Source organism: Nanorana parkeri, unplaced genomic scaffold (assembly GCF_000935625.1).
Source record: "Nanorana parkeri isolate BGI_ZX_2015 unplaced genomic scaffold, ASM93562v1 scaffold101, whole genome shotgun sequence".
Taxonomy (NCBI): Eukaryota; Metazoa; Chordata; class Amphibia; order Anura; family Dicroglossidae; genus Nanorana; species Nanorana parkeri.
Genome location: NW_017306369.1, coordinates 1,788,238 through 1,812,593, shown reverse-complemented (window position 1 = coordinate 1,812,593; position 24,356 = coordinate 1,788,238). Strand labels below are relative to the sequence as shown.

Below are 24,356 nucleotides of genomic sequence, written 5' to 3'. Positions count from 1 at the left end.
CAAGCCTCGTTCTGAGGCTACTCTAGAGATCACATGACCTTCCTCCAGGAGGCAAGCCTCGTTCTGAGGCTACTCTAGAGATCACATGACCTTCCTCCAGGAGGCAAGCCTCGTTCTGAGGCTACTCTAGAGATCACATGACCTTCCTCCAGGAGGCAAGCCTCACTCAGGACAAATTTGCCTTCCAATCTCAGTTCCTAGATGTGCTACAAGAGTGTACAGCAAAGAGTCAGATATGCAGCCCCTAGGTCTCAGATAGAAAGCCATTTATATCTGGCACTTATGGGTGTCTCATCCTCCCTCTTTAGGAGTCTGTTTGAAAAGGAATAGTCCTACCCAAGGTCAAGACCCAACGTTTCCCTGTTTCCAGAAGTTACTGGCTTGGAGAGCAGATCCTGGAGATAGTCTTCAGTAGCTGTATGTCTCTCCACAAGGGACCCCAGGCAATCCACACTCTTTGGATCTGTATACCAATTGAACTTCAGAAGCCTGTTTGTGTAGGCGAGACAGGCTTGGACATGCATTCCACATGCTTCAAGCTGCTCTCATAGCACATAGGAACAAAGCCTGCCTAGGGAATGCTTTCTTAAATGGGCAACACATACCTGTTCGGGGACTCTTTCCCTGCTTATAGGGGCACTATCTGCATTTTTGCCCAGTGACAGACCATCCATCTGTCAAAATATATATATCAAGCATACTACAGTTTACTAGGTTCCGGTTACATACTTCTCACATGATATTATTTGCACATGTTTTTCTTACTTTAAACGCCAATAATAGAACAAGATTTAATACAAGTTCCAGATAAATCTAGAGTTACCAGGGTCTTGTAAACTCCAAATATTTCAAAGAAAAACAGCATTCTCTTTATGTGACTACTACAGACTCAGTCTAATTGAAACTATGTCTAGAATATATACCAAAAATAAGTGAAAAAAAACCCCTTTATTACAGCTCTAACATAATTTCGAACTAACCTACCTTGCAGAGCAGTGGTGGTCAACTTGAAAGTTTATAGAGGGCCTCAAGTGTGGGCCCTGCCACTTCCAGGGGGTCAACACAAAAGGAGCCTGTTTTTGTGTGTTGAGGTGCATTGTATCGAATTACCTCAACAACTTAAAATGATTAGAAGGTTGGAGTCATTATTGTTGTCAGTGCCCACAATAAAAACCCCAACATTTATGTCAGTGGTCAGTGGCACTGGTTTTAGCCCCCCCCCCACCTCCAGCTTGGTGGAAAATGGTAGTGTTTTTTTAATCCCCCTCCACATTGGTTGTCAGTCTTTTTTCCACCCCCAGTGGTCAGTGTATTAGCAGTAAAATGTAACCCCCCTGCATTGTTGGTCAGTGGTTATTTACATGATCACATGCTTCTGTGTTGTTGTCCCTCCTTAACAGGAGAGATAGGAGTAGGAGACAGGATATGGCAAAGTGATGTACAGAAAATTCTGTCTGTGAGTTTGCTTGAATAGCAATAAAGTGTATCCAATACAAAAACAACGTGGAAGTGCAACTCTTTCATTTAGGCTGGGTCTACCCATGTTATGTTGGATGCAGGTCACTCAGTATAAGAGTATTGTTCTTATTTCAGTGCAAGGTACTGAAACTCAGAGAGTGGTACCCCACTACGGCTCTGCAATGTTCCTACAGGTGCCAAACAGGTAGCAGACCCAGAACAATGTGGGCCACATTTGTGTTGGGCACCAGGGATGTAGAGTGTAATCCCGATAGAAATAAATACATATAAATATAATAAAATGTCAGCCAGAAAGTCCCTAGTGTAATTGTCCCCATATCCCTTCAAAATCTATATAACAATCACAATGCCTTAAATCCAGGAAGTGATGTACAGGTGGCATTCATTATATCACTGGGGCTTGTAGGAACACTTTGCCAGAGTAGACATCCCTGAATAGAAATATTTTGAGATTTTCCTTCGGCTAGAAATCACCAAAAAGTGTGTTAGGATGCTCTAATAGAAATATACAGTTTAGAAACAATAAATGATGAAACTGTATATGTTTCTGTATGCAAAAAAATAGGTTTTTAAATTGTGCTTGTCATGCTAGGAAATATTTGGTGACCAACTTGTTCAAGTCTCCTTTAAAAGTATCAGCACATCCAGTCATTCCATCTGAAAGGAAATTATCCCACACACAAGCCTGGATGTAACCCTCTTTTGAAAGCAAGTGGATATTCCATGTAGATGTGCACACACTCTTAGAATCACATTTTAAATATGCAATAATGGAATAATGACCTAGTGGTCCACTGTCCACGAGTTACAATCCACGGTTTTAATAACAGTATGTGATAAATTATCTAAGTCACAGCCTTTACAATTACAATCCAAGCAAAGGAACTAGGACGATTCAGTGTGTGACAAACAATAGTACATGAGTTATAGAGTGTCTTCTCAATTTTACATAGAGTCTGTGGTTGCTTATCACTGAAGATTGCCTTGCTCAGGGGACATAGGTTGGAATGGACATTTAGACCACCTGACTGGATATGCAACCATTTGGCTCACACTTAAAGTGTATCTAAACCCCAAAATAAAAATTAAATATATTACAGTTTACTGGTCCTTAGATGTTGTGGCTGCATTTGTTTTTTCGGGCTGTCTTTCTTTTATTTTTTACTATGCTATCCTCAGTAACACACTTCCAGTCCTAGGGTGACAGTACTCACTGACTCACTAAACAGTATCTATGGAGTTGTCACCCTAGGATTCTATTCTAACTTGGATAGCAAACACCTCCCCCTCTCCTCATGTCCTGAACATAGGGGAGATGTGTTCTCTGAAAAGAACTTGGAAGGCTGATAACATTGTTTAAGATGTTGCTTCTGTGCACATGAAACTAAAAGGACAGATATTTTTCTGTACTTGCAGAAAATTTACTTAGCTTCAAAAATACAAACACATTCAACCACTACATCTAAGGACCGGTAAGCTACAACATATTGCATTTTTGTCCATAGGTTTAGATATAGTTTAATTGAAATAAAGTAAAGGCAATAAATGCAGCTTGAAGTAGCAGCTTTTTAACAAATTGTGTTCCTCTTATCCGCAGTCTAAAGATTTTAAAAAGGGCAATACATAAAAAACGACTATGCTGTTTGGTAATAGTATTTATTCTTCATGAAACTTCTAGAATAGTATCCAGTGAAAATGGTGTGGCCAAATCTGCCTGGGTTTGATTTATGAGGGCTTAATTGAATCCTGTTTGAAATTTTTAACAGTAAATCAAATTAAAATCTATAGAGTTAATTTTTATACTTAATTCTGGCCAAACTATTGTACAAAAAGAACATGGGGAGCTGGGCACTGCCATGAGGGCATTTAGTAAAGCAAAACATAAATAAATACTGTACAGTGGAGGGAGGGTTCTTTTAATGCAACTTTGTGTGTCCTTTAAGCTGTATGTGGTGTTACAGAACAGTACGATCTTCACGGAGAGTGTCGGCAACTTCATATTAAAGCATCACATATTTTGGATTTGTATACATTTTTGTAAATACAGCAGCAGCACCCCAATCAATCTATTTCATTTTCGAAAAAAGATTTGCGTAGTTTTGGCTGTGGCACCTGATTATTTTTTTATCAAGCAGTAATAGTCGTGCACTGACAACAGATTTAGGCACTATAGGAAAGTTAACATTTAAAAAAATCTAAAGCTAAAGTCGTCAACTGTACAGATTGGCCTGTGGTGCAACTGTTCAGAGACCCAACAGTCCTTTTTAAGTCTACATTTTTTTGTGTTTCAGCAACAATAGTAGTTGGTTTATCCTAAAAATACTTGTTTGATAAACATTTGCACAAATACCGTGCAACATAAACTAGCATCTTTTTATTCTACAGGGCCTCTGCTTTCAGAAAATATATAATTGTTTGGGGGTCCGAAGCTGTTTTCTAGACCAATATTTCAGATTTTATCATGTGTGCGCAAATGTAAGAAATTGCTCAGGGCAGCAAGTGGTTAAAGCAACTAACCAAAAAACAGGGAGGTTCTGCTAAAAAAACAGCCAAAATCTTTTATTTTCAAATACTGAACTGTAGAAATGACACTTGAAAGCCAATTGGTTACTATAGGCAACAATTCTCTATATTTCATCCTTTGTTTTGCTTCCTCCAGTACTTTGTTAATATTACTGTGTTCATGAATGCAAGGGGGCTCCACAAGTCCTGGCACCATACTATGTAATGTCAACCCTCAGGTGTAGATATTGATATTTACATCTTCTTATATCTGAATACCAGCCTTCCTGCAGACTTAAAAACTGAACTCTAGACAGATATAAAAGACACAAATGAATGCAACTCTATAATCATGAATACATAAATAAGTGCATATTTTAAATTCAAGCAGTGTCATTTCCTATATTTGACCTGGTTCCAGCTTCTTGCAGCCCCTGTACAGCAGGGCTGGAGTGTGAGAAGCAGAACAAGGAAAAAAGCAGGATAAGGGGCATGTGGATAAGAGGAGAAGGCATGGTGACAGAGTGATAATCTCTGGATCCAGGACAACCTGGGTTCAGAGGAAGTGGGTTGAATGATGCTGGCCATCAGACTAAGAAAATCTAGCAGCAGAAAAAATTATGTGGGAAATCTATGGATTAAAGGTGAATATTACACAAAAAGCTGGTTTAGTTATTTTATCTTTTAATTACCTATTCATTTTTATCTTGTTTTTGGCTGGAGTTCTGCTTTAAGCAGAGTTTCACTCGGCTTCTCCGAAAAGACCTCAGTAATACCACATGGTGATAAAGGTTTGGATAACTGCTTTCAGTGTGTTTTTTATACCCAATGAGTATAAGTGAGTTCACTTAATCATTCTTCTCCGTGTATCTTGGGTGCACTTAAATTGTGGAATTTAAAAAGGTAATTTTAATAGAGTTGAATTACGTTTTTCTCATTGCAAGATAATAATAGTTAATAGGGCAAACTGATGTACCTTTAACAGAGATTATCCATTAAGACTTCTCCATATATCATCCATTTAGATTAGTCAGAACAATAAAAATATGTTTTCTGCTTGGTGGCCACTTCATGTTTCTGTATTTGATGTTTATCTTGATGGCAGAATACTGCCAGTATTTTGGAAAATGGACAAAATGCATAGCTGTGTTTTCTTTGTTTTATTTTTTTCTGCTAAGAATAGCACACATTGGGGGTCTATCTTTGAACAATTCGCAGGGTCTGTGAACGTTGTTTTAGGTGCATATTGCCAATAACGAATGTTCTTAATATATTTTTTCCTAGTTCAAATGCATTGTGTTGTAATGATACTTTAGGGCCATTAGATGGACCAGATAAGCATAGGAAATAAATATTTATAAGGAAGCTCTGCCTTGCCTTTATTCAACAGTGATAACCTTCCTTATGCTCTGAACTGATACAGTCTTTGCAGTTCTCTCTTTTGGACAGATATTAGGTGCAGGTCCATGCCAACTAACTAGATTTGTAGACATTTGAATCATAAAACATATTCAGGCTGTAGAATAATTCTGAAGTGAACTGGTTGCAAATATATATTATGCTCACTACATTTAGACTGTATCTTTGCAAAAAGCTTTTGCTGGTACTTGTGCTTTAGTGGATGGTTTGCCACCTCTGTTTTACTTGCTATCTTCTGTATTTCAATTGTTTGCTTGCTGCAAATTCTGAATCTTGCTTGTTGATTGCCTCTTCCTAAATGCTTGGCCTAGACATAGATTGTTCAAGGTTCAAATGTCACATGGGTGTCTTTACAGATTCCTTTTAAAACAAGTATTATAGTGTTTATCATAAAATAAGATACATTTCATATGTTATATACATGTCATGCTTGTTATACACATATTCAGTATTTATTTATCCACATTCTTCACTGATTTTTCTTTTTTCTTTTCCTTTCTGATCTCTCTTTCTTATCTGGTAAAGTGTAGTGCAGGGTGTCTGATATTATCTCTATTGTATTGAAAAGCCTATTCAGAGAGTGCCTTCTCTTTGCATCCCTAAATTTAGGTCTAAGCCCTTCCGTGGCGGGTAGGAGCTCTGAATATTGGCAGCGCAGAGGAGACATCAGGTGTCTAAAGCCCTGATGTTTCTATGAAGAGGACTTGTAACAAAAAATATACTATCACATTACACCCTCTTGTAATAATAAAGTAAGGTGAAAAGTCTAATAAAATAAATACAAATACCCCAAAATGTACAAGGATCCCCCTATATGCATGCATACATACACCCGAGACGTTCATAGGTAAACGGGAATCGGGCAGCACATATCTGGTTTTGGACATGCACTCCAGTTTGAGAAGAATAGGATTATTTATGGTTGATTCTAAACTAATGAACTGTAAATGTTTTTGAAGTGTTGCCTATCTGAGTATTGTATTTTTTCAGTTTTGCAGGTGAACTCAATGTTAAGGCTTGACATTTTTTTATATTTAGTTACTTGATGCAGACTTGTAGTGTATTTTTTACGGAAAATTAAAATACTTATTAAAATATGTTTAATAAATATTTGCGCAAATAAATTACCATTTTTTATATTGTATAGGTTCTTTTCTTTCTGAAAAAATATAATGTTTTAAGTCATTTTAAGGCCTAAAATGTGCATTTTAACAGTTAATAATTTAGATATGACATTTTGCATGTTTTTCAGTGGGAAAGTGCAACACTAAGGGGGTAAGGCTCTGTTCACACCTAGGCATTTTTTTCGCTCAATGTGCAGACAAGAAATCCCATTCATTTCTAAGGCCCCTGTTCACACCGGAGCATTTTGTCACGCGTTTTGGCGCACTTCAATGGTGTTTACCATTTAAATCTATGGGAAATGTAGCTCATGTACTTTTTCCAGTGACAGGTGGTTTTTGTGGTTGTGACAAAACACTCAGGTGTGAACAGCTAGGAGCCATAGAAATGAAAAGGATTCTTTGTATTTGACAAGCAAATGGGATTCCTTGTCTACCTTTGAGTGACAATACGCCTAGGTGTGAACAGAGACTTAAACAAGCCCTCACTGACATCTGTAGCTGCAGGCACTGTAGTGTAATTCTTCCTCATATTTCATAACAGAAGCAGTAAAGGTATTTAAGATTAGTCTTTGGTGTCTACTCCCCCCTTCCTGTGTACCTGTTCTATGTTTACCTAAGAGATTAGTAGATTAGCAGGCTGTCAACTCACTGTTGGGAAGGGGGAGTAGAATGTGCTAAACTGCTAAAATGAAACTGAAAGTATGTTCTACTATAAACGTTGAGTATAAATAACTCTATAGCGCAGTGCCTGCTGTTACATAGGTCAGTGAGGGCTTGTTTTAAAGTTATTTACTGTTTCTTAAGAATATGTAAATATTTGCCTGTCCATATTCTGGCCATATATTTTTCTACTTTAAGAAAATACATATTTGGCGAGGCAGGTACAGGAAATATTGAAATAATAAATGCTGACAGGGAGAGAAATTCTAATGAAGACCTTTGTTTTTCATATGCAAACATGTTTTATTTGTTGCCAGTTAATTTTGTTTTATGTACTGTGTAAATTGAGAACAGTTGGGTTTAAGGAGATTTGATGCCCACTTTTACTCATGCTTTATTCCAGGTGGCTGCCGAAAACAGTGCTGGAATTGGATCATACAGTGATTCCTCTCTGTTTAACACTGCAGAGAGCGGTAAGCTATTATAAACTTTACTATAGAACAACAGATTTTAATTTGTGTTTATGCATTCACATTTCTGCGTGCAAGAGTTTGCAGCTGACTAGTGTATAATTATAGTATATGGCAACTTGATCATAAGGGATAACCATCAATACATTAGATATGCTTATAATACCACAAACCATTCTAAGATTAGACCAGACTAGGTTTAATCTTATATTAAGGCCAAACTAGGTTCTGCTTTGCTTGGCCATACCCTAAAATGTTCTTGGGAAATGCCAAGATGTTCAAGGCCAATATAATCCCACCTGGGTGCTTAGTCTGCCTTCTGGCTTTAGCCTCTTGGACTTAAAGACACTCCAGTAGGGGCACTTATAAGATGGACAAACCAATAGGCTCCTCCATGACTTCTCTAAAGAACTGCAGCTAATTATCTGACTACTTACTTTGTCCAAATGTAAGGCTGCAACCTAGGGGAGAAAACACATTTTCAAGTTTGAATTCACAACTTTTGGTCATTACTAGTGATGAGTCAAACGTGCCTGGTTTTGATTTGTGGGAGGTTGGACAAACTCTTTAAAAAGTACGCAAATTGTGATCCTATATTGAAGTCAATGGGAGGTGAATCTTGAAAATAAAATTTTCTCCATATTTAAAGTAGTATTAATGTATTTTTTTGCCATACATCTACTGCTAGTAGGCAGTAGATATATGCCCCAACATTTAAAAAAAAAATAGTTGGCAAACACCAATAAACTTGCCTGTGTCAGCGCTGCTCATTCCCAGCAGCAGAAGTCCCAGCTCCCGAACACTGTGAAGAAGGAAGTGTGGGCGGTTGCATGCACGGTCCAGATCATCAGAAGGTAGAGGAGGAGAGCAACACTGAAACTGGATGGACGCAGCCAGGAGTAAGCACGTCGGAAAGACTCCGCTGGACAGGAAGAAAGAGGAGTCTGCGGTGGACCGGAGACTGGCACCAGCGTTGAGGGACTGTGAAAAATGAGTGGAAGGAAGAAGCTGTTCGGATCAAGAGGCATAACATACGGTAAGTCTTTACAGCAGCATTGGGGGGAATAACTGCCTTTAATGCCACTTGAAGGCTAATAGTCAAGAGATTGTCAAATAAAGGACATGTGGAGCTTGGCACTGCACTTGGGGCATGTACCAGTGCAAAATACATTTGAACATAATTTCAGTTTTTTCCAAGTTGGTTGCTTGGCAAACCTAAATCATATTTTTTTTTACATTACATGCAAATTAACTCAGAATAATTCAGGAGAAGTTGTATAACTGGCATCAACTATTAATACCTTACCAGGTGTTATATGCTCTATAGGACTGGCAGGAAATATATCCCAGCATGGTGAAGCTACTTTTGTCACCAGCCAATGAGTGTTCTCTATCCTAATTTACAAAAAAAGCACATTATACTTATATTTTAAGGGGAGATCCCATCACCGAGGTCTTGGTGAGCAGTAAAATGCAGCAAGGATCAAGTTTGATAATTATTTTTGTTGTGACTTTAACAAGTCTATATAGGAAATTTAGCTTGTAAATTAATTCCTATTTAGTACGGTTTAATCCGTAGCGTGTGGTAAGTAAATTCCCAAAGCTTGATTTGTCTCCTGAGATTGATGAGATCCAGCTGCATATCTCCCTTTCTTCACAGAGAGGATTTATTAAGTTTGGCTACTTTCTAGCATTCTCTTTGACAGCTAAATCTCTTCACTGATAAAACATAAGATTTGTTAAGTTTCTTTAATATGTTTAAAATAAGTCTGCAGTAAAACTGGGTAGAAAAGCAAGCACTAACAGAAATTTAGATACTTTCATGACATAGGATGCATGTATGGCATAAATAAAGGAATATACAGTATTTCTGAAACTTTTAAAGAACAGGTAAAGCTATAATTTGACATTAATGTTAATCACAGGCACTGTTATGAGGAACATTCACAAAATGATTCTGTGGTATAAAGTGGCTAATAACATTCAAATTAGTGTCATTATTGAGCCCCCGTAACCAGTGAGATGAAACATATTTAAAGGAGAACTATGGGGTTAGGACTTTTCCCCATAGTTCTCCTTAGGGTAACAGGAGGACACAAACTAGCGTCCTCACGTCACACTAAGCTCAGTATAGAGTTACAGCTTGCGGTATACTGAGACTCCGCAGCTGAAGCGGAACCCGACAATTATGTATGCACCAGCCCAGCTGCGTGAGTGACAGCTGGCTCTGCCTATCTAGAGGCAGAGTCAACTGTACCCGCCCCCTCCCCCGTTCGTTCCGCCAGTCAGCGCTGGAGGATCGGAGCGGGAATCCAGTCCCTCTCCTGTCACGGCAGAGAGCCGTGACAGGATCGAGAAGTGAGCGAACGCCGGTATGTGTTCGCTCACTTCCCGATCTACTGAGCCGACCTGTGACAGTTTCATTGTCACAGGTCGGCTAGAACTATGAGGTGAGTGAAAAGCACTCACCTCATAGTTCTCCATTAATCATTAGCCAGTACTTACAATGTTTCTGGGTGATTCCATAGGATCCCCACTCCAGCAATATAATTGATTAATGTAATTGTGTGAGACAATTTGAATTATGTCTCATCTGGTTTTAGTGTTTTGTACTACTGTACCATAGAGTGCAAAGGTTAAGGTTTGCAAATGCAAGAATTGCTTACTACATACTCTGTAAGTCATATATATTTGTTCCTTCTCTCATGAATAGATGCCATTCAATATCAGGTAGTAGCGCTCTTTCTTGTGTTTTTCTGTTTACTACATACTGGCCCACCTCTAAAATACCTATAGAAGAAAGATACCCATGAATAGTTAGAAAATATGATGTATATGCACATATAATTTTGTAGATATCCAAATGAAATAAACAGAATATTAAAGTTTCAACTCTTTCTTATAATTCAGGACTGCCTAAATGACATTTGTTCTGGGATGCATGTGCAACCCTCCTCCCATTGCATGTATTGCTTGTCACTAATAATCAAGTGATGTAAATAGGGTATGAAAGTTACAACTCTTCTGTATAATTCAGGACTGGTCAGATAACATGTGTCATGGGAGGCATGCACAATCCACTTCCTGTTGCATGTATTGCCTGTCACTGAACATCAAATGAGATAAAGAGGGTATGAAAGTTCCTGCTTCTCTGTATAATTCAGGACTGCCAAAATAACATGTTTCATGGAAGGAATGCACAATCCTCCTCCTGTTGCATGTATTGCCTGTCACTGATCAAGCACCATATACCCTCAAGCTGTTTGTATGTCCGCATATGCAATTCCAACATATGCAGTGTATAGAAAAATCTCACCCATTCAAAATGGTGGAAAATACAGAGCTTTTCATCCAATGGATGCTGTTATATTCCATATCACCATGTGCTTCAAATCTCAGTAATTGCAAATGGGTTGGTGTCCTGCGATGGCATTATGCCTAAAAAAGCTCTTGACATGTTTCATCCAAAATCAGCCACTTTCTCAGAAGACAGTGTAACCCTAATGTGCATCATTGATCCATTTATATCCACCAGTGGATGTTTCCTCCCCCACTGGAACTTGCATTCAACCTCCAGAAACAATCCTCATCCATTCTGACCCCACAGCAGGAGGTACATGTAGGAAAAGGGAAAGACCGGGTCACATCTAACATCTGGTGACTGGGGTGCAAAGTGGAATGCAGCATCACCACCCCATCGCTTCTGCTCCACGACCTCCCCTCCAGCTATGGAGTGCAAGGTGGGAGGCCCCAACCCCCACACTCCTGCTCTGCCATTGTGTACATCACCCTTCTATTTGCCACACCTGGTGTATATGGACAATTAGAATCGGTCCGGCACCACTTCCTCATATCAATGGGGAGGAAACAAACGCAGCAATTATAAATTCCTATAAACATTATACAAACAATTAATAAAGTAAATACACATATCTATAATTATTTTGAGTGTATTCCAAACATGCTAGAACTATGTAACAATGTAACCTATACCTTCCCATATCTTATATCTTCTTAGGTGGAACAAAAAAAAAAATTGCATTTTTTAGATGGGGTAGGTGAGCCAGTATGTAATAAGTAGTCCCTTTGCTATTTTCTAACCTTTTTTTTTTTTTACAGCTATAGTATGCCAATTTTAGATGGCAGATGGGAAAGGGTGGGCCAGTATGTAAAAAGTGGTCCCTTTAATAGTTTATGAAAATAATCTGAAGGTTCTAATCCATTTTACTGAAAAATATGCTTTGTTAGAATAGAAAATAGCAGCCTGTCGGGTTGTGTCACTCTCTGGTTCAACAGGAAGTGAGGGGAGATTTGTTCAGTTGGAAAATAGACTGCAATAAAAACCTGACACGGTTTCCATGCCTTCCCCACTCGGTCCAAAACTGAAAAAAAAAAGCTTGTTTGGAGATGGGCTTTAAGAATTAAGCTCTCCTCGTGACTGAGGGTGCTTTTTAGTTAAAGATGCTATCAGATGCATCATATATACAGTGTGTGCATATATATATATATATATATATCTATCTATCTATCTATCTATCTATCTATCTATCTATCTATCTATCTATCTATCTATCTATCTAGATAGATAGATAGATAGATATGACCTCAGCTATAAGCCACTGCTGTAAATCCTTGGTGTCTCAATTCATCATATTTTTAAATTAGTGTTCATAGCTATTTCAAATGTGAATGTCTTTAATAATTTATTCTATATGTAAATCTTCTGCTACATAGTGCTATATTTTATCACCTGTGTTAAAGGTCACACATTACATTATTCACAATAAAATATAACTCTTTTAAAATGTGAATTATGATACAGTAAAACTAGATAAAATGTTGCATTCTAATCTCATATCACAAAAATCTTCTAAATTTTTTCCTTTTATGATTAGGAGTTTTCCAAGGCTGTCATGTATTATTATTTATATATTTGAGAAGACCTGTAAATTAACTCACATTACGGAAAATCCAACATTGTATAGTTTTCACATTAACAGGGGGCAAAGGGAAATCTTCCAATGGGGACATTTGTTGCAGTGACAATAGTCTAAAATTGTGTAACTACCAGTCTTGAGCCCCCACCATCTGGTGGTCACTATGTGCATTGTAGCAAGGCCACAGACTGGAGTCTCATTAACTCTTTTGGGAGCTCTGAACTTACAACCAGTACCTGATCAGCAGGTTTGTTTTGTCTGTGTCAGCCAGCCTACTGCGTTTGTATATGCTTCTTTGTTCCAACCTTGGTTTGCAATTTGGTTGCTTCCGTCTGCCTTGACCACTGCGACAAAGGCAGATTCTTCTCACTTTGTAGAGATTTTCTCTTACTTCCTTTTGCATCTCTAGGACAGTAAGTGAAGGGCAGTCCCCCCAATGGGACAGGAAAAAATAAACTTACTGCCAAACGTTTACTGTACACCTTCTGATCCTATATTGTTTTGGGGAGAAATACCAAATACTTTGGGTCCCTTTATCCCAATACCCAACAATCCTGATTCCCCATGAGTCCTGACAATGTTCTTCTGACATGCCAAAAGGGATTTAACTCCATACAGAGTAAAAGACTTCTTTAGAAATGGAGCTTTATACACCAGAACTGACCTAGACCATCTTGGCTAACCAAACAGCATAGATGGAGGAGGTCCACACTATAGCAAATGGCATGCTTAATTGCTTGGTCACAGACATACTTGGACTGATTGAGCTGACTGAGGACCTATTTATCTGGACTTTAACCTGTACCTTCTTTTGGGATCCTTTGGATTAGAGGGGAGGGTCAGACGTGGGACTCCCCTGCCTAGTCCTGGCATATTCAGGTTGCCCTCTCAAGAGGGCTCTTGAGAGTTACTAATTGTTATATGATCACTCTAAAATCACACACCAATAATTTAATATTCTGCCACCTGATACTATTTTTCCTTATCAGTTTATTTTAAATTTCTTGATAAGGATGACATCCTGATATTTATTATATGCCTTATGCTGGAATAATAATAATGTTTGCTTTAATTTAACTTTGTTGCCTCATATATCACATCTTAACATTTCGACTCTTGCACCTTGAATAAGGTCATTGGTTTCTGAGAGCGCTCCTAATTTGTCAATGTGTGGCTGTTCCATTTGATACTCACAAACACTGTTGCTGATTGTACAACAAGCCATATTCCTTTTAAATCATATGGCATATTGGGAGGAGCTTAACCTGACACTTGACACTTGGAGGCAACCATAAATGATGACAATCCTTGTATACAATCATTGCATGATTGTACATACAGTACTGTCAGTAGAAATGATAGTATTTATATGAATATTTTATGCTGACAGTACTAAATGCAAAACATTTATAAATTAGTATGCAGAAGATGGACACCCTTGCCAACTTAGAGTAGGCTGTTGTAGGCGGGCATTGCTGAGAGCCCTAGCTAGAAGACCTCACTATTAAAATCCCTAGCACATTTCTTTGGTTATCTATTACTAAGTTACAGTGAAACAGTAGACCTCTATATATTTTATAAAATATAATTAGGCTTTAAGGATTACAGTATAATACAAAAGTGCAAGTACTGAACTGAATTTACAAGGGTAGAATAGACAATCTCCATGCCTATTACTTATGACCAAATATGAATGTTTTAAATATATAAACACAAGAATAATTCTGTTTATTAAGTTAAATAAAAAAAGTATGCTGTTTAATTATGCACTTTCTACATAGTCACCAGAGAACTGTGTACATTTTTTGCCAATGACATATAAGCTTTCACAGTCCACACTCTGTTTTGGAAACCATTCCTGGTACCATTCTCAACTTTATCATTGGATTCAAAGTGATGTTTCAGCTACTTTGCTGGATGCATAGTGATTCGGCAGCTTATTTACTAGATGTGTGGTGATTTCTCACTTTCCCCATTAAAGCAAAGACATTTCTCAGCTTTTTCATTGGATGCATAGTATTTTTTCAACTTCTTCACTGAATGCATAGTGATTTAGTGGAACCTGCAAAAAGTAATCAACTCAGGACGTAACGATCATTTGCTTCAAGCTTTAACACAATTAGAGACGAACAAAGGGAATGTTATTTTGCAACATGACAGCAAAATGCCACACACTTCATACACGACTATAGCACCAAATGAAGGAATGAATCTCATCAACCTGCTGCATCTACTATACAATCCAGAATTGGTGCCCTGCGACTCCTGACATTTCCCAAATCGAAAGAAGATCTTTATGGGCATTACTGCACATTAAAAAGTTGAGAAATCTCCAGGCACCCAAGGAAGAAGTTGAGAAAGCACTATGCATCTAAGAAAGATGTTGAGACTGCTGTCAAGCCATTTACCATACAAATTATTTATGTACAATAGACATGGAGATAATACTCCGTATTCAATCCTATTGTATTTGTAAATGTCTAAGAAGTGTTGTATAGGACTTAGTTTAGATTTATTATTTCTTTAAACCAATGTGCATTTGAAGACTATGTAGATATGAGAACCTGCTTAACTCGTATTTATATTTGTAATCTTTAATCATATTGCTTTTCCTTAAACCTCTAACTACAAATTTAAACTTTGACAGTACTAATGGAGAGTTATGTTTGCTGGTTACAGCTCCAGGAAAAGTTGTCAATCTAACTGTTGAAGCACTAAATTCATCTGCAGTAAATCTAACTTGGTTTTTACCTCGACAACCACATGGAAAAATTACCAGCTTCAAGATAAGTGTAAAACATGCAAGAACTGGAGCAATAGTAAAGGATACAACTGTGAAAGTGGAAGAAATTTTGAATGGAGCATTGCCGGAGTGTACTGTAAGTTCCACTCTGTAAACATTACATCATGTTTTGGGCTGGAATTTAGGTCAAAGTTTGATAGCTAAATAAAGTAAAACGGTGAACACAGATATTCAGTAATGCTCGATGTTTTATTCCTTTTGTTTACCACAAAGTTACAAATACAAATAATGGTAAGAGCCTTCTTTTATTTTACTAATTTAATGCACACTTAAAGTGGAACTGTGGCCAAGCTGTGGACATTTAAAGTGATATTAAAATCAAAATGTTTTAAAGCTATTTCAGATGCTGATTAAATCACTTACAATGAATGCTGGGAAATGTACTGTATATTTTTTATATAGGGATTCATTATGGAAAAAAATTAGATTTGAATACTACTGAAAATATTTAAATGTTTTTAGCAAGGAGTAAATACGTTTTAAAACAAGCCTTCACTGATATCTGTAGCTGCAGACTCTCCCTATGCTAAGTTAAAAATGAGAGACAGTCATGCTTGAAAGAAAAAGAATACTTAGCCGATCTTAGGACTGTTATCAACTGGTAATGTGCAAAGCATAAGTGGAAACTTTGGGGTTGATTTAGTAAAGGCAAATAGGTTTACTTTACAAGGGAATTTGCAATTTTCTTTTTTTAAAGATCTATCCAGTCTCCCTACCTTACCAGAACTGGAGTGGATCCTCAGCCTGGAGTCCAGTGAGGGCTGCTGTACTGTGATAGAGCTCCATTCATATGTGCATTGCTTGTACAGATCCCTTGCATATCCTGTAGAGGTGCCAGGAGCCAGAATGGGCACGTGAGGGAGTTGTAAGTAATGCAGGTAGGGATGAAGCTCCCTCACGGCCATACCCCCAGTCCACTCCACCTCAAGCTGACACTTTGCACCAGGCATCATATTTTGAATAGCTGCTCAGCGTGAGAACTGATGGTGCTGCAAGGGGAGACTGAGGAGCCTCTCACCTAGCCCAGTAGAAGGCACACAGTGACCCACTGAACACAGGGTTGCGATCCACTTTTAAGTTGCAACCCACCAGTTGAGAACCACGGCCCTAAATGATATATGTAAAGGTGATAATTGTTAAAATATATTTAGAATTTAATTTATTAAAGCTACTAAAACTGTTGTAATGTAAAATGTTGTTATTTTACTTTTTAGGATAAAAGTGAATCTTTTTTATGGCGTACAACTAGTCCTTCATCAACCAGAGGTCTTTCTACAACCACTGCCTCATTTGTATCACGAGCAGTAACTTCTAGGACCTTTAATGCTATTTGGAATGAACCAATCACATATATAGTGGGGCAACTTAGACCATATACAACTTACTTGTTTGAAGTTTCTGCTGTTACCAATGAACCTGGCTATATTGACAGTACAATTGTCAGGACACCGGAATCAGGTGAGTAAAAAAAAAACCCATCTATATTTACAGTATATAGTCTTGTTTGCTATCTGAGTTGATATAAAAGTACCTGCAGGTGTTGAACTGAATATGTAAAATAACCTAAACTATGAAAATATTCAGGATAATATTTACCATAATTTGCTAATGAGTCAATTCTTAGAACAATAGGGTAAAGAAGGAGAAGCACCAAAATAAGACCTTTATAAGTGAGACTTTTTTTTATTGGTTTATGGCCAAATTAAAGGTGTTGCAATTTCCTCTGTATGCAAACAATTAAACCCTCCTGTCTCTGCAATTTGTAGTTGGTGGACTTTAAGATGCTGCTTTGAAATATTTTTTTTTATTTGAATTTTTTTAAATTTTAATACACAGTATTAGTTGAGGATAAGAGGGTGGATCCTACGACATCATACATATTCATACAACTTTGAAAATGTTAGGCACTTGAGACACAAATAATAACCTGTCATTAGTGGATGATTATAACTGCTGATCACCTGCTTTGCAAGCACTTGAATCTGATATACTGGTAGGGTACGACAACAAGAACAGATGTGGGCAAGGACAGATAGAAGTGTCTTTTAGAGAAGGTTTCTTTTTGCTTGTGAATGTTGTATCTCTTTCAGTTACTTGTCCTCATGAATGAAAAACATCAGTTAGCTGTGTTTTAGTCTGGCTGGGTCATATTTGCTATCTTAGAAGACTTATAGGTGTTCAATATTGAGCTTCTACTTTAAAATCGCATGCACCATAATTTTTAAAATGTTACAATGTTGTGAGGCTTCTAGAGTATCCCTTTGTGTTCATGCATTTTTTAATTCATTATCTTTATTTAATTTTATTAAATATAACAAATAATAACACACTGGATCTGAAAATATAATTTATAAGACAACAGCATATTGTCACATTTTTACATTAATACAAGTTAATACAGTAAACTCCCCATTATCCAGCATTCAAGCAACCAGAACTCTCAAACAACCAAAATTGTCCTCAATTTTTTTTTTGCCAGTTGCTTGATAGACATGTGCACACTAAAAGTTTTTTAATTTGCTAATTAAATTATCTGTTTACATCTTGCTGCAGCCAACTGCTAATTTACGCAGCTGGCAGGTGAATGTACACAATGGGCATGAGCAATAGCCGCCTTCTATCGGGTATAGCAATTTGGAATAGCCAATAGCAAAATCTAGCCAGCAGATGAATGGGGCAGGGTGGACAGGGTGTTGCTTGAGAGTTATTAGTAACTCTCAAGCAACCAGAGACTACAGTTATCCGGCATCTACCAATCCCCATGGGTACTGGATAACTGGGAGTTTACTGCAGTATCAAAATAATCAACTAATTAAGGCCCCTTTCACACGGGCTTTCACGATCCCAATGTGAATCTATGGGCAGGTAGATCTAAATGGATGGGTGTCCATTTACATCTGGTTACTTCGGCTCTGTCCAGGTCCCTAAAAACAAGTAAAATAGTGTTCCATTTCGCCAGACCTGATTGTACCAGATCAGGGGTAATCTGATGTAAGCGGACACATGTCTGCTTACATCTGTCTCTCCATCGTTCTAAGATAGGTCTGGTAAAATTCATTTTTTTCCGCCATTGCAAAATGGAGGCAAAAACTGGATGGACACTTATGTCTCAGTGGTAGCATCCATTCTGAACTGCTCTGATCAGGAGGAGATCTGTACATGGATCCCTTCCTGATTGGATAGTGTAAGAGGGGCCTAAGAAATAATATAAACTGTATGAACTTCTCCAACAGTGGGTAAATGTTACCTTACAAAGGAGTAAAGAATGGAAAAAAATCTCTATTCTGCTGTGCACCTTCAGTATAGAAGTAATCTACATACAGTCTCCTCAATTCCAGTGTGATACCCTGCGAGATCTCTAGATATCCTGTCAGCTTTTGGGGTAGTACAGTATATGTTGGATATAAACAGCAGCAAAGCTAGACATTTTGTCACCCGGGGGAAAGGCCAGAATTTCTCCCCCCAAGGGAGAAGTTCTCCATCCTCACACCTGGAGTTGCCCCTCCTAAAGCAGGACTCGGGCATATGCCCACCCAGCCCCCCTTAGCTGCGGTCCTGGGTATGAACTTTAGTTTGTCTCTCTTGTGGCAAGGAATGTTCATACACTTCCTTCTATTCTGTGTAAAACAGATGTACAACTTTCTCTGCGTTAGCCGTGCCACAGTGAGATTGGGACTTAGCGAAAAGGGGAAGGACTTTTTGCAAGCCGGATACCAAGGCTGATGGCATCATATGATGATATGAGTACACAACAGGGTTATCCAAAGAGATTTACCTTCACTTCCTGTCCTGATGACAACAATTTCACCAGGCAGGAAGTAAGGAAAAAATCTGCAAGAGGGACACAGACAGAAATTAAAACCTTGCAAGTAAAATAAAGGAAAGTATTTTTCTTTCTGTCTTCGTTGCTGTTGGAGAGTTCCCCTAACTTCCTGTCTACTAAAATGCTGTAAGCAATGCATGGAGTGAGGGGAAATCTCTGTAAGAGAACTCCATATAGCAGAAAAAACATAACTAACCCTTCCCCAACCTGTTCAAAATTACGTAAAAATGTTTTGGCTGGACATACACTTTAATGTTATCCCCTGCAAAAAATATATATTCATCTTTCTAGTACACTCCCGCCTCTCTGCTCGGCACCGTGAATAAAGAGAAAGGGAAGAGAAGCATGTAAATCACCCTTCTTCCTCTCAAATAATAGGGCTGGTGCTCGGTAATTGGCTACTTAAGCATGGTATGGGTGTGGGGAGAGAACTAGAGTAACATGCATCAATTAAAAGCACAATGCACAATATAGAAAGCTTTTTTGGCGTAAACAGAATGAGTCCCTCCAAGTCAAAACAAGTTTGAGTGCCAGAAGGAAAGAGCTTCTGATGTTTGTTCAAATTGTCAAGATTAAATTGTGAGCAACTACTTCATCATTTACTCTTAACCTGCCAGGTTTAATGTTATCAGTTTAATGTCTAAAAAATTAGTTCTGAGAATGCAATGTAGTGTGGGTTACTGCTTTCAATTTGCTTGTGTTTTTTGAGAAAACCTTTCCATATGGCTGCTGCCAAAATGTACAAAGACAGGCTAATCTGTAACATAGTAAGACTAGGTGATGTAAAACCATGCTGAAGAAAATATGTGTAATTTCCACTTTACTAACATTAAAGTGTATTTCCACTTTCAAGCCAAATTGGGATAACACATATTTTATATTTGTTACATCTTCCCATTCACATAGCATAAGCAAAAAAAAGAAAATGCTTCTTGCTGTTTAAATTGCTTTTACTTAGGTTACAGTTTTTAAAGTTAACATTTCTTCTAGCTTCTATTTCTTTGAAATGCTAGGAGGGGCTGTGAGGGGTGAGGGGTCTAAGGTGGCTTGCCCATTGTATGTTAATAAAGCTTATCAGATAAACAGTCCTCAAATTTCAGTCCCAAGTCTTTCTATACGAACAGACCACTGTGAAAGGTTTAAGAAAAACCCGGAATTAGCCATCTTTCCTGATTCAACAAGACATCCAAAAGGAAAGAAATTTGTTTTAAAAGTTATTTTTCAGTATGCTGTCTGAATAGGAACACAATGAACATATTGAGGGGTTTTCTCAAATTTCACTGCAAATTTACAAATACACTTTAAGGGCCTGTTCACCTCATAATGAAGTGTGCTGCAAAGCCTGCTTTTTTTTGTGTGCTCAGGCCTATTGCGTTAGGCAGCCCATTCAAAATGAATTGGCTGTCAATGCATTTCAACACATGAAAAAATAGGTGATGCATGATTTGTTTTCAGCACAGGGCAGTGCAACGCATAGAGCATCTGCGCTCTGAAAATGTGCCTTGGGCAGCAACATTTTTTAATTGCAATGCACCATAATGCACATCTACAGTGCATTGCTGAGCATTGTGGTAACACATGTTATAACATGGCTTTGCACATGCATTACAACATTCATTATGGTGTGAAAGAGCTCTTAAACAAGGCTAAACAGGTACTATATTTTTACATTATGAACCATTTATTTAGTTGTATTTGTACATTAAAATTTAAAAAATTCAAATTTTAAAATTTAAATTACTAGGTATAAACTTTTGTTATTTTTACATGCATTAAGCAGGTTTTATAGCTAATTATAAAACAAGAAACTGGTATACTGTAATATTTACAGAAACTGTGTGTAGAGAAGTTTAACTTAACTGAACCATAACCGCCACCTGGAAATATTTGTATTACTTGCTTCTTTGTCTTTATTGATTACGATGTTCTTTTTGATCTATAGTGTATATATAAATGCATTTTGTAATTTCCCAGTGCCTGAAGACCCCCCTCAGAATCTGATTAAGGGCAACATTACTACTAGGTCATTTTCTGTGACATGGGATGCTCCAACCATTGTGACAGGAAAATTCAGTTACAGGGTTGAATTGTATGGTCCATCTGGTAAGTAGTAGTCATTTTTTACTTATACATTGATCTCTTTATCTTTTACATTGTAAATCGTGTGGGCTTTTTCTGTTTCTTTCTGTTTTAAGTGGATGTCAGATCACAGATACTGTGTCATCACGTGTAAATGTGGATATTGGCACAGCTTAACATACTGGAAATTTTAACTGATAAAGCCTTAGCTTAGTTTTACTAGATAAGAACAGATTATAGAGGTGCAGTGTCCTATCAAACAAAACAGCCAGCATGACGTACAGTAAGTTAAGAGGTCCATTTCCTTTGCCTTACAATCTGATTTAGCATGTGCTAAATGCATGGGTTCAGAACATTTAGCGTGACGATATGGTGTGAATGGGCCCTAACTCTCTGTATCACCCTACAGCAACCAACTAAACTTTTATACTCCAACTGTCTTATTCTGTCCAGATTCTGTTTGACTGCTATTGGCTTATCTAGAAAGTTTTGATCTGTCACAATCTGTTAAAGTGATATTAAAGTAAAACTTTTTTTAACCTATTTCAAATGCTGATGAAATCACTGAAAATGGATGCTGCTACTTGATTTTTTAAAAGTTTTAGCATCATGCAGAATCAGCTGGTCTCCTGAGGTCTGGCCATAATATCCTGTTTTAGGGTGACTCCTTTCCCTTGCAGAGTCTTATGGAGCCCTTATGTGTGCTAGTAAGCTATGTGTGTCTCCACAAATACACAGACACAGCAAGGCAAGACATTCACTGCTTCCTGTTCCCCTTTCCCCTCCTCTCTTCTCCAAGCTAGTAGATGATCAGCTGCTGGAGACTGATCTGTCCCTTGTGATATTGTACTAGAGAGAAAGTTCAGGGAAGCTGAGCTGAGAGAGCTGTAGACACCTCTTTGGAAACATGATAACTGTAAGTGCTTGAACCAAAATCGTAAACAAATATTTCGCTGGGCAATGTATATTTGTTTGATCTGCATTCATTATTGAAAACAATTTTGAGAGTTTAATACTACTTTAAGTCCCAGCATAAGATACATTACTTTTGCATTCCATATTCAGAAGGTCAGTAAGCTCCATCATGAGATACCCAGAATTACATAAACATTGGGAAATGGTATCATAATAAAAGAAAATGGCATGTTTGTCTTCTTAAATGACCTTTTAGTGCTTCATGTTATAAGGAAGGGCATTTGAACTTGGAAGTCATTTGCAGCTATAAAACCTTGAATATCAAGGTATTGAATCAATGGCACTAATAACATTGAAAATTAAACCATTTCCTTTGTCTTACAATTTGATGTCTTTTCTTATCAGGTCGAATTCTAGACAACAGTACGAAAGATCTAAAGTTTACTTTTACTAACCTTACGCCTTTCACAACCTACGATGCATACATCAGTGGAGAAACAAGTGCAGGTGTTGGGCCCCGAGCCAACATATCTGTTTTCACTCCAGCCGAAGGTAACTTACTTTTTCTTTCACAGTTTATAACTTGCTGTCTAAATATATAACTTGCGGGAATATACACTTGCCCGGAGAAGTCTGGGAACCCTTTGGAATTACCTAGATTTCTGCATGAATGGCTGATAATATGTGGACTGATGGTCAGCTAAACACAATATTAGACTAAAACAATCTACCTTACCTAATAATACAAATGTAACTGAGCTCTTCCATGTCTTTATTGAAGTCAATACAGACTGTTTAACAGTCAGTCCAGAAAAAGTATGTAACCCTAGAATTTAGAATGTCATACAACCTTTTTTTTTGGTGCCAAACATTTTTGTGTAACTGCAGATCAGTTTTGCAGAATGGTGAGTAGGAATGTTAGACCATTGCCCCTTACAAGACATTTCACTTAAATGACATTTTTAAGATTCTTTGACGGAACAATTGTCTTGAGGTCATGCCACAGCATCTGAACTAAATTGAGGTTTGGATTTGGACTTCGCAATTCCAGAATATGACATTTCTCATGGCAAAGCCATGCTGTTATTGATTTACCTTTGTGTTTTGGATCATTGCTTTGCTAAAACTTCCAGATTCTGTTAAAGTGTACGTAAACCCTGACAATGAACTTCTTGGATTTGCTCATTTTAGTCTATTTACCATCGGAAAGATTTTGTTATATCTGTTTGATAAGGGCAAAAAAAACCCTGTAAATGGATATGTTGGGGAGATCTGAGCGTGGTAGTGGTTGAGTAGTTTAGCAAAACACACTGGGCAAGGCTGACACCACTCAGTCCACAAAAACGCTGCACGGTGTCAGCCCACAACAGGATTTATGAGCCGAGTGCATTGCTGGCAGATAAGAAAAGCATTTTTCTGTATTTGCATGGGGAAACATGGATATATTACAGAGATATACTGCATTTTTGTATTGTGCCTTGGCTTACACTTTCAGCACCAGGTGATATAGTGCTACACCAACATTTTTCCTGTAAACTTTCTTGATGCAATTTTCAATTCATTGCTTCCTCTCTGAATGACCCATAAGGTAGCACTGCTTACCAAAAGCATGATACTTTACAGCTGGGGTAAGGGTTAGATATTGGTAGTGCTCTTTTCCTCCAAACATAGATGTTTTTATGTATTTATTTATTATTGGTATTTATAAAACCCTTGCAATTTACGCAGTGCTTTTCATACTGTACATGCACATCAGTCCTGCCCTCAAGGAGCTTATAATAATCTAAGGTCTCTATTACACACATATACACGAGCAAATTAACCTTCCAGCAGGTCTTTGGAGTGTGGGAGGAAAACCGAAGAACATTCAAACTCCTTGCAGATTGTGTCCTGGCTCGATTCCACCAGCATGCACGATTTTTTGTGATTGTACCGCACTGGAATGCAGGGCATTGTATTACCACCCGATTGCACTGCAGGCTGGGGTGCGTTTCTGCAGTGCCATTGACATGCATGGCACTGCCCCTCCCCCTCCCGCCCCAGAACAGAAGGAGACTTTGTGTATGCAGTACCTTTTGTTCCGGGCATGGGACAGTGCGATGAACGCACGGGCTGGTGGAAACAGTCCTAAACCAGAGAACCCCA

The 24,356-nt window shown here is 37.9% G+C and overlaps 1 protein-coding gene across 3 annotated transcripts in view; it reads left to right on the top strand.

Annotated features, from left to right (window-relative positions):
* PTPRQ (protein tyrosine phosphatase, receptor type Q) overlaps window positions 1–24,356 on the top strand; it is a 198,853-nt gene that overhangs the window by 11,341 nt on the left and 163,156 nt on the right. For all 3 annotated transcript variants that reach the window (XM_018552932.1, XM_018552933.1, XM_018552931.1), the window contains exons 6-10: window positions 7,588–7,657; window positions 15,271–15,470; window positions 16,609–16,852; window positions 21,192–21,320; window positions 22,617–22,763. In XM_018552932.1, the coding sequence (XP_018408434.1) occupies window positions 7,588–7,657; window positions 15,271–15,470; window positions 16,609–16,852; window positions 21,192–21,320; window positions 22,617–22,763 (790 nt within the window). The remainder of the gene's footprint in view (window positions 1–7,587; window positions 7,658–15,270; window positions 15,471–16,608; window positions 16,853–21,191; window positions 21,321–22,616; window positions 22,764–24,356) is intronic.